The 16,842-nt window shown below is 45.1% G+C and overlaps 2 protein-coding genes across 2 annotated transcripts; one reads left to right on the plus strand and one right to left on the minus strand.

The window, feature by feature from the left end:
- The first annotated feature begins 32 nt into the window (after positions 1-32).
- On the plus strand, positions 33-1,830 carry lyz (lysozyme). Its single transcript, XM_062520656.1, has 4 exons — positions 33-252; positions 521-676; positions 871-946; positions 1,648-1,830. The coding sequence occupies exons 1-4, from the start codon at positions 120-122 to the stop codon at positions 1,724-1,726; spliced, it is 444 nt and encodes a 147-aa protein (XP_062376640.1). The 5' UTR covers positions 33-119; the 3' UTR covers positions 1,727-1,830.
- A 733-nt stretch (positions 1,831-2,563) lies between these two features.
- chodl (chondrolectin) lies at positions 2,564-13,074 on the minus strand. Its single transcript, XM_062520655.1, has 7 exons — positions 12,731-13,074; positions 9,800-10,112; positions 8,556-8,713; positions 7,803-7,853; positions 7,170-7,259; positions 6,135-6,231; positions 2,564-4,655 (listed from the first exon to the last, which is right to left on the minus strand). Exons 1-7 carry the CDS (start codon positions 12,813-12,815, stop codon positions 4,571-4,573), a joined length of 879 nt encoding a protein of 292 aa, XP_062376639.1. The 5' UTR covers positions 12,816-13,074; the 3' UTR covers positions 2,564-4,570.
- Positions 13,075-16,842: the final 3,768 nt, after the last annotated feature.

Genomic DNA, 16,842 nt, shown 5'->3' on the forward strand with positions numbered 1-16,842 from the left:
GCCCTGCCCCAATATAACGGACGGAGTGGGGAGCCGTCCTCAGAGCCAGACTTGTACTGCAGCTGTACCTGTACCTGTACCACACCTGTACCCTAGTTAGCCATCGCCACACACACATCATGAGGCTGCTCGTGCTGATGGTGTTAGTGTGTGTGCCTCTGTGCTTGGCGCGCAGGCTCAGTCGTTGTGAAGTAGCCAAGATCTTCAAAGCCCAGGGCCTGGACACCTTTGGTGGACATTCCGTAGGCAACTGTGAGTAGAGTTGTGCATTCAAATCAATCCCACTACACATGTGCGTGGTTCAGTGTAATTGAACATTGTCTACTGATAAATGTATCTGTGGATGGATGGATGGATCTATTGATGAACATATTCATGGACATTTATCTAAATTAGAACTCTGTGTTTGTTTTGTCCCGGTGAGTGTACATTAATTGTGGAGTGTGTCAGAATGTCATATTTGACATACTGTAGACCGCTATTTTGAAATGTATTCTGACTTGGCCTGTGTACTCGATAGATGTGTGTATGGCCTACTGGGAGACTAAGTGGAAGTCTCACAAGGTGAGATCTGCCGATGTGGGGAAAGACTACGGAATTTTCCAGATCAACAGTTTCCAGTGGTGTGACGATGGAACCCGTGGAGGAAAGAACCAGTGCAACGTCAAGTGTGCAGGTGGGACTAACGTTACTTCTATTAAATTTCAACATTTAATAAAATATTGTTTTTCATTGTTTTATCCAATACTTAAGCCAACACACAGCAATGGAAAGAGCTCAGGTCCTTATGACAGTAGCCTGAGAGGAACATGTACAGGGCTGTGCAAATGAGGGTTATTTCACACATTTTTGCTCATATTTCTTCAACAGAATTGCTGAATGATGACTTGGTGGCTTCTGTTAAATGCCTGAAAACCATTGTGGAGCGGGATGGGCTGCAGGCTTGGTAAGTGTTAGTCATAACGTAGGATTAAAAAAAAAAAAAAAGCGCCGGCACCACACTCGAGTCCGAGTGCCCTTGGGGACCCTTAAAAAGATATCAATGGCACGTGTGAAAAATGATGTAAAAATAGTTTATGATTACACAGACTGAAACATGCCAACAGTTAGCCTATATAGAAAAGGGAGCTATAGGCTAGCTATAAGCTAACTGGTCTAGTCCACTCACAGTGAATGACAGTGTCCCGCTGGGCTAATGCTAATGGACAAGAGGAGGTACTGTATGTAGCATCCTATCTAACTAGCGTCCACAGCAAATAAGATCATTTCCCAGGAAGTTGGTGCGCTCCTTTAAAATGTTTAGAAATAGCACAACTGTCCACATCTGGCTCCTCCTAGATGCCATTCAGATCTGGCTCAGATGTGGGATTTTGATTGGACTGGGGTCACTACTGCGTGATAGATGTGGGATTTTGATTGGACTGGGGTCATTACTGCGTGATAGATGTGGGATTTTGATTGGACTGGGGTCATTACTGCGTGATAGGTGTGGGATTTTGATTGGACTGGGGTCACTACTGCGTGATAGATGTGGGATTTTGATTGGACTGGGGTCACTACTGCGTGATAGATGTGTCTGCAGCTCAGCTGAACTGTTGAGATTGATGTCGGTTACCGAATCCTGTTCATGGGTTGTTTGGCCTGCAGGGACAGCTGGACCGACTACTGCAAAGGGCGCAAGATGACCCGCTGGGTAAAAGGGTGTGACCTTGTGAAGGAGAGTTGAAGGACACGGTGGATCGGTGGCATGTGTCTGCAAATGCAAATACCTGTGCATGGTGCTTCCCATTATGTATCATTAAAGCATATCTCACTGAAGACAGAAGTCAATGTTTTTGTGGTGTTGTGAACTCTGTGACCCTTTACTGAAGAGATGTTTCTGAATATATCTGCAATGAATACTGATACTGTGGACGATTATCTTGGAGACATGGATTCATTGATCAGTCATTTTCAATATCGTCATTTTTTAACCCTCTTCTCAATATTTAGACTACACTGCCTTCAAAACCAGTGATGTAAGATGCTTACATGTATGAACATTTATGTGTCTTTTTGAATAGGTGTGAGATGATGGCTTTCCTTTTTTTCCTCCTCATTAGAGAGACTGAACCTCTTCTCCAGATGGGAAAGGCTATGTTTCTTTAATTCTCCCCCCTGCGCTTTAAAGGCAGTGATTACCGTCATATCTATAATTACTCGAGCCTGTGTGTGTGACGCCAGCTCTCCTGTCGAAGCAAAAGACTGATTAGTTTAATTGGTTGGCTAATTACCAGTGTGTTTTTAAGTGCTTTGTATTGCTAATTGCAGCCTAAGAGAAAGCACACACATAAATACCCGTGGCATGGCAGAGGAGAGAGAATATGATCCCTGAGAAGGAGAGAGAACGCGAGTGTGTGCTGTCACTCCTTCTCATCTACCAGATCTGTCTTTATGCCTGACATGTTTTCTGTAGTGCCAACTGTAATGTAAGTGTGTGTGTGTGTGTGTGTGTGTGTGTGTGTGCGCATGTGTGTGTAGTATACAGTATCTACTGGCTCCAACACGAAAATCAGCCGCTCTACACACACTAAGCACTTTTATTTTCATGTTCACAAAAGGAGGTACAGTAGGAGTGAAAAATAATCCCTTTTCTTTAGAGACGAAAGAGAGTCCTGTGCTGTACATGCTGCAGGAGAGAGGCGCTGAAGAGATGAATAGAAAACATTCAGAGCAACACACACTGATCTTAACATCCTTCACAACCAACAGCACACACACTGATCTTAACATCCGCACAACCACCAGCAACACACACTGATCTTAACATCCGCACAACCTACAGCTGCGCACTCTCGGTGAATCATGTCGTTTTTTTTCCTCAACATGAATAGTTATTTAACTGACACACACACACACATACACACACACACACACATTCTAATAAATTAAACACTTCCAAGTTGGCAGATGCCTCTGACCCAGATCAAGTGTAGATCTGGTTTCACAATGACTTTGTTTGTTTCTGTTCAAGTTTAGATAGTCGTTAACACATGAATGAATGGAGGAATGACTTCAAGGGGAAATGCAGTGAATTTTCACATACATCTCCGTTACTCTACTCTACGCTGTAGCTGTCTCCCTGCATCAGCTGCTGGCTTTAGCGACTCGAGCACGTAAAACCGATTTTGTTTTTGTTTATTTTTTATTTACACACGGTGACCTTGAGAAAGAGAGATGATCTATGTGAAAACATGGCGCATTCCTCCTTTAAGTGTGACATTATGGATTATAATACTGTATAAATATGTTCAGGTGATTTAAATAAACAGAATTTATGTCAAATATAGGCAATTATACAAAATAGAAGTTAATATTTTAAAACGGAAATGTATTTCATAAAGCTGCACATGCAAAAATTTACAATATTGTCTGTGTTTAAGAACTAAAAATATCAAACTCGTGAAATGTTTCTTTTGAATGTAGTGTTTCATAGTTTTCAGTTATTTGCCACGGATGCCTTTAACATTTAGCCTACTGCTGGTTAATGGGATCTTATATCAGCTAACTGTTCATAAAGCAATACAGCCTAAAACACTATATTGGTCATCAGTGCAATACAGCCTAAAACATTAAATTGGCAAATTCACAAATTACTAGAACTCATTTTCCAAACCATGGGCACAGTTGCTTTGAGAGATAAATGTGTCTCTGAAGAGGGACTTTTCTCCTTTTTTCTTGGAACGAAGTTGAAATTTCATAGGAAGAGCACTTGAGAGTTTTCCCTTTTTTCTGCCAACCCCACCCCCTTTCTGTCTCTTTCTCTCTCTCACACACACACACACATACACGCACGCACACACAGTGGACTTAGTTCGACTTTTGGTGCTGTTTCATTTCTTTTTGAGCGTGTATGTGTGTGCGTGTGTGTGTGTGTGTATGTCTGTGTTCATCAAAGTCCTCGATAGCGGTGACCCTATTTGCGTCAGCTGAGACGCTTAATCCCGCTTTCTTCTCTCCGTCCCATTTGCATCCGGCTTAATTACTGTAATCAATTCCCTCCCTGCGCTCGGGGCCAATTAGAGAGAGACTCCCCTAGCAACGGAGAGCACGAGGAGGAGAGGCTCCCCCTCACGCCAGGGGAGGAGAGGAGCAGGACGAGGAGGAGGAGGAGGAGGAGGAGGAGGAGGAGGAGGAGGAGGAGGCAAGATGTGTGAGGGGAGTAGGTGGTGGAGAGAGAGAAAGAGAATGAGATGGAGAGAGATGTGAGGAATGAGAGAAGACGGATGGATGGATGGATGGATGAATGGCAGGTAGAGGGCTATTGTTGGTGAACGCTGACGAGACACCCACTAATGCGATTAAAAACATGCAGTTTCACACAGAAGACTGGGATCCTTTGTCACGGAGGACCTTGACCGGTGGACAGTTACACATTGAGACGACACACTGCTCTGCAGACGAGCGGAGGGGTTAAGCGGAACTTTGCACAAAGCGGACAACAGTGTCTCTTTCACCTCCCCACAAGGGGAGCAACGCGCCTCCTTCCCGCGGCCACGGGGGAGCGACGTGTTGCTGTGTGTGCCCGCTCTCACACCTCCATGGCGCTCCCTGACTTGGGGCTCTTGGAGATCCAGAGCGTGGACTGGGTAACGCTGGTCTTGGTCCTCGGCTTGCTGTGGGGGGGGGGGGGGGGGGGGGGGGGAGAAAGAGCATTTGATCCAAGAGTCATCATCAAGCCCTTGCGACTGTAGGCAGGCAATACAGAAGGTAGTTGGCCAATCTTACACAAACAAGCATTTTTTACCACTACTGTCACGGGACAATAAATTAATCTGATTTTGGTCTGAAGAATTGCTGCTCAAAGACCAATTAGCCTCTCTCCATTAAGGTGGCATTACGCCCTGTTTAAAACCAGATACATAGAAAAGGCTGAATTGTGCTTTGGAAGTGCAGCGCAGTAGAAAGATGCAGCGTGCAGTAAAGAGCTGATCGAGGCAGACTCCTGTCAGAGCATTTCTCCTGGCGTGCGTTCACCACACGTCAGGCCTCATGTAGCGTTCCATCTTGTGTGTAGCGTTCCATCTCGTCTGTAGCGTTCCATCTTGTGTGATGGCTGCGCCGTGTCACGGGTACAAGTGGCGTGCATTGTAAAGCAGGACCCCCCCCATTTATTAAAGCACGAGAGGCGTTTCATCTGGACGCAACTTGAACGCGGTCCAGCAAGCCTTTTAATGCAGGCCGGCGGCCGCTTGCGAGCGTGATTAAATGCATTGTCTGGAGATGCCCTGCCTGGACCGATGATCGAAAATATGTTACAAAGACATCACTCTGAGTGAGCTGGGGCCTAATAAATATCATAAATTATACAAATGAAGTGCTTTGTAATGCCCCATCAGGAAGACTAGACTCCACTTGATGCTTGATGGTGTGTGTGTGTGTGTGTGTGTGTGTGTGTGTGTGTGGGGAGTGGGTCCAGGGAGGGGGCAGGAGAATGGCTTTATGTGTGTGTATGTGTGTGTGTGTGTGGGGGGGGGGGGGTGCAGGAGAATGGCTTGCTTCAGCAGTTCAGTCCGTACATGTCTGGCCTCATGTTCCAGATATCGATGTGGCATTGCAGGAGACAGCCAGCTCAGACTACCCTGCTGTAGCTATGAGACATGTAGCCAGCATGTTGTAATGCTGCAGTACTGAGTCCACACACACACACACACACACACACACACACACACACACACACACACACACACACACACACACATACATAAACACACACACATATAAACAGACATTGCTAAAAACAGGAGGCAGATGCTACAGCTGCTAGACTGAGCACCCCTGTAAGCCAGGAGATTACTGATAATGATAACAAGTTTACTGTAAGTGTGTGTGTGTGTGTATGTGTTGTGTGTGTGTGTTAAAATGCACCCCTGTAAGCCAGGAGATTACTGATAATGATAACACGTTTACTGTAAGTGTGTGTGTGAGAGACGGAAACAGCGAGAGTGAATTATTTCTGTTTTCTTTAAATGTCACTGCTCTCCTCACTCACACACACACACACACACACACACACACACACACACACACACACACACACACACACACACACACACACACACACACACACACACAAAATGGGAATGTGCGATCACCTCTTGCTGAGCATCTGAAAGCAGCAGGTCCCGGACGCCACCAGGATGAGCAGCAGCAGGGGGATGGTGGGAATGATCACGTACACCAGGAACATACCTGCGAGAGGAACACAGGCCTCGGTCACACTCCGCAAACATGGCCAACCTTTATGGTGAATGTGTTGTCTATAAACGCAAACAGTGGTGAACACTTGCGGTGAATATGTTTTCTCTGAACGCAAAGAGTGGTGAACGCTCGTGGTGGTGAATATGTTTTCTCTGAACGCAAAGAGTGGTGAACGCTCGTGGTGGTGAATATGTTTTCTCTGAACGCAAACAGTGGTGAACGCTCGTGGTGAATATATTTTCTCTGAACAGTTGGGCTCTTATGGGTTCATTTTATCAAATGCAGACTATAATTTCTCTCTATAATGTTTAACTTATTAGGCTTAGAAGTGACTGCAGTGTAGTTTTTTTTCCTAATTGCCTCTTCTCAAGACCCTTAAAGGATTCTACTTAGGACTTCCTCAGGGGGGGCTGTGTTGTGGCTTTATAATGGGTTTCAAAGCCTAGAATTCTTTAAAAGTACAAAGAAAGATTTCTCATAATTTGTGGAAAAGGCTATAATATAACTTAACCCTTTTAAAGAAACCATTAATAAACTGTACTCTTAGTGATCATGAACTGCCAGAAGGCTGAGCCTCTGAATCTCTCTATTGTAGATACCGTTTGAGAAAGAGGCATCCTCTACATCAGAGAGGACAGATGCAATAATATTTAAAGAGTGAGGCCGGAGAAACCAGGCCATGTTGAAAACACACATCCACTTAAAATGCCTTGTAAAGCACACAGGCAGTTTATTAGACTACAGCTGTTTATTTATGACCCTTTCTTTCAGATTCGCATCGAAACAGATCCTTGGACTCTGTGAACTCACACACCGACTATATCCTAACACTGCGGAGAACAACATTTCGGAGAAAGTAGCAGCAATAAGCACGTGAGGTCGGCTCAGGAACCATTGCTCCTCGTTCTGGTGCTGCTCTCGTGTGTTACCTGAGGGATCAGCCACTAACACGGGACTGTCCCCGCCCTCGGGGTCCACAGCTGGCTTCATCTCCGTAGCCTCCTCTGGTGCGTGAGCGTCTGAGAATGCATAGACGTTTGTAAACAAGGGCTTCCTGTTATACCAGCAGCTCTGACAAGATGTGTAAACATGCTGGTGAGATTTATCAGAGGAGTTCGAGCAAGTTGAGGGGTGATATCATAATACATTATTAATAAATTAAATAAATTAAATAAATTAAATAAATTAAATAAATTAAATTAAATAAATTAAATAAATGAATAGCAATTATAAATAATAATAATGATAATAATAATAATAATAATTTAAATAATTCATTTTTTAAAAAATCATTATAGTTTATTACGGTGAATTTATTCTAACGTATTTGCTCCAAGCCTCCAACACTGTGGCTGTTTAAGGTTTGTAGAGATTTGTTTCCCTCTAAACTATTCCATCTGTTTCAGGAATGTAGCCCGTCCATGCGTACAGTTGTGGAATGAAGAGCATGTCTCTAAGACACAGGTGTGTGTGTTACGTCTTTTTACACACAGGTGCGTGTTACGTAAGGCTGTGTGTCTTAAGTAATCCTGTCTGTAATATTAGCAGTAGGAAATCCTCACCTGGCTCACGGACTCCAGGCCTGTCCCCTTGTTCCTTCACCAAATGGCTCTCTAGACCAGAGATGATAACGTTGTCATAATGTTTTGTATGAGTGTTGGTGTGCCTATGTGGGTGTGTATGCCTATTTGTACAGTATGTGTGAATAAATATTAGTTTGTATGCTTTGTGGAAAAAGATATCAAGCTGGTGCTCACTACTTAAAAAGAACCGTCCTTTTAGGTTTCACCAAAACCATGTCGCAACATTGAGGAAAAAGACACTGTTTTCTATCTGATGGAATGAAACATGCAGAGGAAGAAATTTGGTTGTTTGTTCTGATAATTTCTGGACTATCCAGCACTGTGTTCAGCCCTGTCTGATGCACTCTGAAGGCCAACGCCCACCAGAAGCGCCGCGCCACGCCACGAAAAAAAATAGAATTCCATTGTTTTCAATGGAGCAACGCCCACTAGAAACGTCTGCCGTGCAGCAGCCGCACAGAGATAGAAAACTATTCTGCCGGGCTTGAGTGGACATGAGTGTCCCATGAGAGGTATGAGAGGTACAGTATATGAGCTAAGACTGCTGGTGCTAAGTGGACATACTGTAAGTGTCTCATGAGAGGTATGAGAGGTATATGAGTATTATGTATAGTATGTACAGTATATGAGCTAAGACTGCTGGTGCTAAGTGGACATACTGTAAGTGTCCCATGAGAGGTATGAGAGGTACAGTATATGAGCTAAGACTGCTGCGTGCTCTCCGGTGTTCACCTGGCTCATATTTGCAGATGAAGTTGTGCTTCATGTTGCATCTGTCGTCGTTCCACTGGTACAGGTAGGCTCCGCCCAGTCCGGGATGCGCCGTGGGCTGATGGTACATCACCACACAGGCCTCGCCCCCACACGACGGCTCGTCAAAGTACCAGTTCCTTAGAGACGGGCAGAGGGCACGGCCATGTCAACGCCACACACACGAGTGTTAGGGTGGCATACGCCATACACACGAGTGTTAGGGTGGCATACGCCATACACACGAGTGTTAGGGTGGCATACGCCATACACACGAGTGTTAGGGTGGCATACGCCATACACACGAGTGTTAGGGTGGCATACGTCATGTACAGGAGTGTTAGGGGGGCATACGCCACACACACGAGTGTTAGGGTGGCATACGTCATGTACAGGAGTGTTAGGGTGGCATACGCCACACACACGAATGTTAGGGGGACATACGCCACACTCAAGAGTGTTAGGGGGGCATACGTCATGTACGTGTGCAGACATACAGTACACACAATCAGGAAATCTATTTATATTCAGAACCGTTGAAAACCTGTGGGAACTGTGAGAAGTTCTGAGAATCTCTGGTTCTTCATAACAATAACAATAACAAACACACAGAGGCAGGACCAATATTCAGGATCCACTTGACAACACTGCTGACTGGGTACAAGATGGCCAACCAATGCATGTCTGTCATTTGAAACCTTCTGAATAACCTAAAGGAGTCTCTCCTAAGGGCTCTTCTCAACATCTCTCCTCGGTCCTCGATCCTCAGTCCTCCGGCTCGTTCCCACTGATCTATAAAGAACACTGGATAGACTATCCCATAGTAGCCGCCCCATCATTCTTTATAGATCAGTGGGAACGAGCCGGAGGGCCGAAGAGAGACGTTGAGAAGAGCCTCTGGTCTCCTCTTCAGCTCCGTATTGTCGTGCCGCCGCAGCTCACCTGAACTCCGACACGCTCCCGCCGCTCCAGCGGTACAGGTGGACGTGAACCCAAAACTATACATTCTATTCTATTGTATTCTATTCTATTGTATTCTTCTATTCTCACCTGAACTCCGACACGCTCCCGCCGCTCCAGCGGTAGAAGTCGGGGCAGGACGTGAACCCAAAAGTATATCTATTCTATTCTATTCTTCTATTCTCACCTGAACTCCAGCGGTACAGGTGGACGTGAACCCAAAAGTATACATTCTATTCTATTCTATTCTATTCTTCTATTCTCACCTGAACTCCGACACGCTCCCGTCGCTCCAGCGGTACAGGTCGGGGCAGGACGTGAACCCGGCGTGCTCCTGGGTGCTGTCGCCGTCCGAGCGGGTCAGCCCGATCCAGAAGTCTCCGTCGGCGACGCTGGTGAGCTCCTGCAGGAGCCACTCGATGTGGCGCTGCTCGGACGCGTTGTCCACGCTCAGCAGCGCGCCGCCGTCCAGCTCGCACGCCTGGCTCGCCTCCCAGAAGGCCACGCGGCTCGTCATGTCGTGGAAGTAGGCGATCTTGTAGCACGGCTGCTCTGGGCCCCCATGGCACACCGTCTGGCCTGCAATAACCATGTTATATTATATTATATATATCACACTGTCTGGGCAGTAATAACGATGTTATATTATATTATATACACTGTCTGGCCTGCAATAACGATGTTATATTATATTATATATATATATATATATATATATATCACACTGTCTGGCCTGTAGTAACGATGTTATAATATATCAGAAAAAAATTATGTTATATATATATTATCAGAATAAGGCTATGTTATACATCAGAATAACATTATAACGTTATATTATGCATTAGAATAAAGTTGTTATATTTATACACACATATTAGAATAACATTGTTATATATTTGAATATTTGAATTTGAGTTACGGTATGACTTACAAGGTTTTCACAATGCCATATCACAGTTCAAATTTCTCACTCAAATTCTATGGTGAAAATGTGCACGTCACATGTTAAAAAGTGCTCTTTTGTGATAGCAGTCCATTCTATTATTGAATATTTCACTCTACAATGAGCAGACTGTGCAGACAAGTCAGGCAACAAAGTTAGAAGTTGGGATTCAGATGCAGAGAGCCAAAAGCACCATATTTTCAGTCCAGTCATGTACGGACGGTAGAGTATTTCATTCATTAGTCCTGCCTCTTGGTCCAAGAACTCCGCTAATTAACAAATGCAGATGGATGATGCGCTACACTGGGGTGGACGCTGCCTCTCGCAACCTCTTCAGTCCTTGTCTGAGCAATGATGATCTCTTCTCCCCGATTTGTCTGACCCATGAGAAAGTCACAGGGCTAATCAAGTTATCGTTGTCCCATCCAGAATTTAACCATCCAATAGCCTGTAGAACGTTTCAGACTAAATCATCCTGCTTTGCCAAGAGTTTTAATCTAGCGTATTGAAGGTCCTTCTTGATATATTAATCTCAGTGGAACATCTCTGACAGGCTGCTTGGGCGCAGACAATATCATCATAATCATAACTGATCCATTACCATCCAGTCCAATAGCATTTTAATAACTGTACATTTCTGGACTTCAGTGGGCTCTCACAATACTGAGTGGATGTGGACTGACAGACGACACAAAGGAGGAGAACACAAAACAGAAGCTCGATAAAGCTCCACGAAATGCTGTTCAAGATGAAGAAATGCTATTCAAGATGAAGAAATGCTACTCAAGATGAAGAAATGCTATTCAAGCCTCTATGAGGCAGCCAAGGATCCAAAATGTCGAAGCAGAGTCTTCTGGATATATCTCTTATACAGACAAACAAAAAAGAGGTTCTAACAGAGGATGAAAGCAAATGGCAGACTGATAAAAAGGAGGTTCTAAAAGGGAATGGCAGATTGGCAAAGAAAAAAATAGGTTCTAACAGAGGATGAAAGGGAATGACAGACTGATTAAAAAAAAGAAGTTCTTAAAGTGGCTCTAGAAGAGGATGGCAGAGTGGTAAGGTAGAGAGCGGATGAGCTCATAGTGTCTCAATAAAAGCATTCTTCATCTGCTGGTCACAGCTTTATATGATCATGTAGCCGAGCGGAGCATCCGACCCATCGGCCCACCTCAGGGCTCGTCCACTGGTTATGGCTGAGGGCAGACTCAAGCCCTCTTCTAAAGCACCGGGGTTACAGCGGCACGTTGAGAATAATAACCGTGATTAATACACACTCTGTTAAAAGTCTAATAATAACATTAGCTCACTGCCCAGGAGGTACTTTAAATAATTGCCTGATCCAGATCTGCACTATCATCACTTTGGGTCCGGTAATGGGCCGGGTCTTGCAGGGGGAGGACCGGACTCAGCAGTTTACGCACCAACTTCCCACTCTTTCTTCCCATCGCTTCCTTCTCCTGTTTCCGATTCCTCCCGCTTTGCTGATGCTCAATCCCTCAATTCCATTTTACCATGTCCTAAACTTTTGACCCCATCGCTCAACGATCCAGACATGTCCTTCCAGACATCTCTTTAATAGCGGGGATCTCAGCTTTGGTTGTCACTATATTTGCACTGCCATGTGCAATGTACTATTGCTTGCTTTTGCACAAAACTGTTCAAAGATGTCTCTCACTTCAAACAATGACTCTCTCTCTCTCTCTCTCTCTCACACACACACGCACGCAAGCACACACACACACACGCACGCATGCACACACACACACACACACACACACACACACACACACACACATGCTCACACTCACACTCACACACACACACACACACACACACACACACACACACACATGCTCACACTCACACTCACACACACACACACACACACACACACATGCTCACACTCTCTCTCTCACACACACACAGACACACACACACACACACACACACACACACACAGACGCACAATGGGTAAATTTAAGAATTTAGATATGAGCAAACATTTGTAATTCTATTGCATTACACTTTTTGGATACTTCCCCATACAACTTAAATAAAGACTTTTACATATTATATTTCAATCAATATTTTAGCTTTCTCATTGACAAAAACCTTTACATTATTGTAGACACTCGTAGCCTAACCAAACTTTAACCAAGCTTTAACCTTACCAAATAAGTAATGCATTAAGTACACGTAACAGTAAACTTTTCCTCAAGTTTACAGTAAAATGAAATTAATTTCGACTCACCGCTAACAACTCTCGCGCCATGGGCATGTAGGACCAGCACGCTCAACCCGGACAAAATTCGAATAGCAATCATGTCCACGCGCATCCTCCAGAGTTTGGTGAAAAACACTCTAAACGCCCGTGAACCGCCAACTGAGCACACGTAGACAAACGGTCTCTGTGGCTCAGAGTGCCTTTGTCTCCCGTTCACTAGTGGCCACTCTGGCTGTCAGTTTCGGGGATAGACATGGTATCCCGGAGTAAAACTCGCCTGTCAGTGTGAGGGGCGCTCTAGGTTTAGGCGAAGCACAGTCACTCCCCCCTCTCTCCGAGCGCTGTCGGATGTGTGATGTGTTCCCAACGTAGCGAGCACGCTCAACCACTCGACTCTAACGTTTATTGATCTCCCCCCCTCGTGCCTGCCAAGGCTCGCCTGCAGCTGATCGACCAGGGCCACAGCTGTAACCCCGCGTCTCCACAACCTATCTCATTAAACCTCAAAACACGACTGAGCGTCCATGTGAGCTAGGCAATTATGCATATCAAAACTGTGAGATTACATATTTGAGTTCTTGGCGTAGGCTAGATCGGGAATCGTCCTCACAAACCAAAAGTCGCGGTACCATACAATGTCCCCATTTTAAAGTGGTTGGCTAGCCTTCTTCGATGAGGATATATTAACCTGCCATTACCAGGAACCATTGAATGAGAGGAATTCCCTGAACTGATATACTTCATGCGATTAGATCATTGCTTGGGCAGAGACTGAATCATTCCTTGATTTATGTGAGTTTTGATGGGTTTGCTAGCATGTGGGGGGGGGGGGGTTCAGTCATTTTCTCTCTGATCCTTGCATTTGGAAAATCAAATATGATCAATTTAAGTATGTTCTAGTAGTTAATCGATTGATGCTTCACCATCCACACATTATGTCTCTTTCCTTTGTCCCCAAGAAACTGCTGGCATGGGCAGCATGCGCCGTCACAGGAACTGTTCTGCCTCCATTATGATTCACAGCAGTCTGGGTATATGATTGCCTGACATCTGACTTCATATATGGCTTCATATCCTCAATAGTCAATATATTTGTTCAAAAGTTTGTTTTTGTGTATACACTATATTGCCAAAAGTATTGGGTCACCTGTCTTGACCCCCATATGAACTTAAGTGACATCCTATTCTTAATCTATGGTTTACTAATATGATGTTGGTCCACTCTTTGTAGCTATATTGTATGTGGGTGCGTCTTTCTCTCTCTCTCTCTCTTTCTCCCTCTCCCTGTGTGTGTGTGTGTGTGTGTGTGTGTGTATGTGAGTTTGTATACAGAATAGAAAAGTAAAAGTAAATGTTAAATGTGAAATATATTGTAGATATCTGTAAATATTCAAATCAGATGCTGTAGGCTGCAATATAGTTAGATCAAGTTGTGTGGCTCTAGAACTCACACCAATGGATTGCCTTAAAAGAGCCACACCACTTTTATGATACTGTGGCATATGAATGCTGTTTTGTTGACCTTTAGTTTTATCACTGTGCCCGGAGGACAGGCCAGTTATGAGCTCTGAATGTTCAGGCCGCATCTCTGGTGGCTGGTGAAAAAGTTGAGTGGCTGGTAGATTTTGGAGTTCACTAGCCACAGTGGCAGGTGGACCAAACGTTTAATTTCCATCCCTGCAGTAGCCTACATACAAACTGAAACTGCTGTAGTGATCCATCTTTTGACCCTCAAACTGTATTCCTGGCACTTATAGACCATATAGCCAATTTGAAGGTCTTATATCTATTCTCTGCTTTGTATTTTGTTATAGCTTATCTATCTTTTCTGGTTGTTTTAATAGATGCAGATGTATAACAGTCAATCAATCAATCAATCAATCAATCAATCAATCAGCTGTCAGCTCCACCTCAAATGATCAGTTTCACTCAGAGTAACTTCCCTAATGTCTACAGTAATGAAGTCACCGATCCCTCTGGCTCCATTTTGTCCCCCATAACACTAGCAGCAGTTATTCGTCCCAGTGGCCAGGGCTCTGTGCTGCGGGGGACCCCACAATACCCCCTCATCAGCCCACAAAGAGCCCAGCATGGTTCTGAAAGTGGCCCGGAGAGTCCACCGCGGCCCGTGGGCATTGTTCCGGCCCGCTTGCTTCCCTCTGACGGCCAATTACGCTGTCATGCCCAGACACCTGGCCGGCGTGCGGATTGATCTGGCTGTGGAGCCATGCCGATCCGGGGCTGTTAACTGTGCTGTAATATGCATCGACACAGAAATGCTATTACTTAATTTGCTATTCGCTATTGATCAGTTATTTCTCTGAAGCTGATGCCATTCAGTTTTGCCTCGTGTGCTCGATAACGACACTAAGAGATTCTCTGACACATTATCAATAAAAACGGAAGCTGCATTATTACAGGAACCCTCATCTGGATGGTTATTAAAGAGATCTGGCAGGAAACGCTGGCAGCAAGGAAGGGGGGGGGGGGGGGGGGGGCGGTTGAAAAGAAATGTCGGGTAATCACAAAAACTGGGAGCCTGAGTGCGGCGTGATGCCGTGAGGCGAGGCTTTGGAGGTGGGGGGGGGGGGGGGGGGAGCCAGCTTGCAGAAAGTGAGCCATAACTGGGCCAGGTGACTCGTGACACTGCTGAGGCTGCAAGCCCCCTGTCAAGTATCTCGGACCACAGCCCCGGCCAGAGCATCACCATCAATAACGTCCACGGTTGCATACCAGCCCCCCCCCCCCCCCCCCCCCCCCACACACACACACCGTTTCCATGGCTGCGGCCTCCGCTGCACCATCAGACCGTCTCTGTAGTGTTTCCTGTCTATTGTTACCCATATCTCTTTGTCCACATAAAACAATCAGCGCTGTATTTAATCTCCCAGCTCAGCCTGCATGGTGATTTACTTACATGAGGCCGGGCAGACATCTAATATTATTGCGCGCTCACCGGTGGGAAGTCTAGCCTTTTTAAGTGATTATGGTTAAATGCATTGTTGTGTCTACGAGACACTTTTATTGGCCGGCCCTCGTTGCTGAGGCCAGGGACTCGTCTGGCGCGCAGCGGCTCCCCGTGAAAGAGAACTCGTCAGAGAGATTTGTTAGAGTGCCCTGGGCTGCACCTGAGAGGGTCCTGACCTGCAGGACACAGTAATGAGCCAGGGCCCATTTCTCCATCTAGTACATCTTTTGGGAAATAACAAGTGGTGCTTCTGCAGTGCAAAAACAAATCTAGGTCAAACCAAACAATATCCTTGTTCTTACACTAAACTAAAACAAGCTAATGGTCTGGTCTGGTCTTCCCTGCAGAAAGTAGGAAATGGACACTATTTTACTGCACACTAAATCCATACACTTTTTGGTCTCCCTGCTTTACCTTTTCTATGAAATCATTTTGTCTAAAGCTAAAGTGTACTTGTTGACATTGATAGGCCGTATGCTGTTTCACTAATAAGCACTGTCCAAACATCAGTAGAGAGCAGGCACCTTCTGCCAGTCTAATCCATCTATCAACACATTAAAACCACTGAAATGTTGATTACATGCCAAGCTCGGAACAATGCTGAACTATGAGGGCAGCCATATTTGGATGGGTGCCACTGGTGACGGATACAGTACATGAACATAATTGTGCTGGTTTTACAACATCCTCGGAAGCTTACACACAAGAAAAATATATACATGAAAACATGTCAAATACTATAGTAATGAAAACATGACAAATACTACATGGTGATGAAAACATGACAAACACACCCCTGTGTTTCATAGGAAGGGCCACCCCACCACACACCCCTGTGTTTCATAGGAAGGGCCACCCCACCACACACCCCTGTGTTTCATAGGAAGGGCCAGCCCACCACCATACACACCTCTGTGTTTCATAGTAAGGGCGACGCCACCACCATACACACCTCTCAGATTCAGATTCAGATTCAGATTCAGATTCAGATTTTATTTGCCACATACATATAATGCAGTGAAATGTTACAGTCGGCTCCATGCTAGGCAAAAAGAGGCATACAGTACAAACGGACACAGAACAGAAACAGAAACAACCCACCAAAACAGTAACAAACAACAACAAAAAGAACAATACATTCAAGATGTCAGGAGGGGGGCAATTGCAGATA

Source organism: Sardina pilchardus, chromosome 19 (assembly GCF_963854185.1).
Source record: "Sardina pilchardus chromosome 19, fSarPil1.1, whole genome shotgun sequence".
NCBI classification, from domain to species: Eukaryota; Metazoa; Chordata; class Actinopteri; order Clupeiformes; family Clupeidae; genus Sardina; species Sardina pilchardus.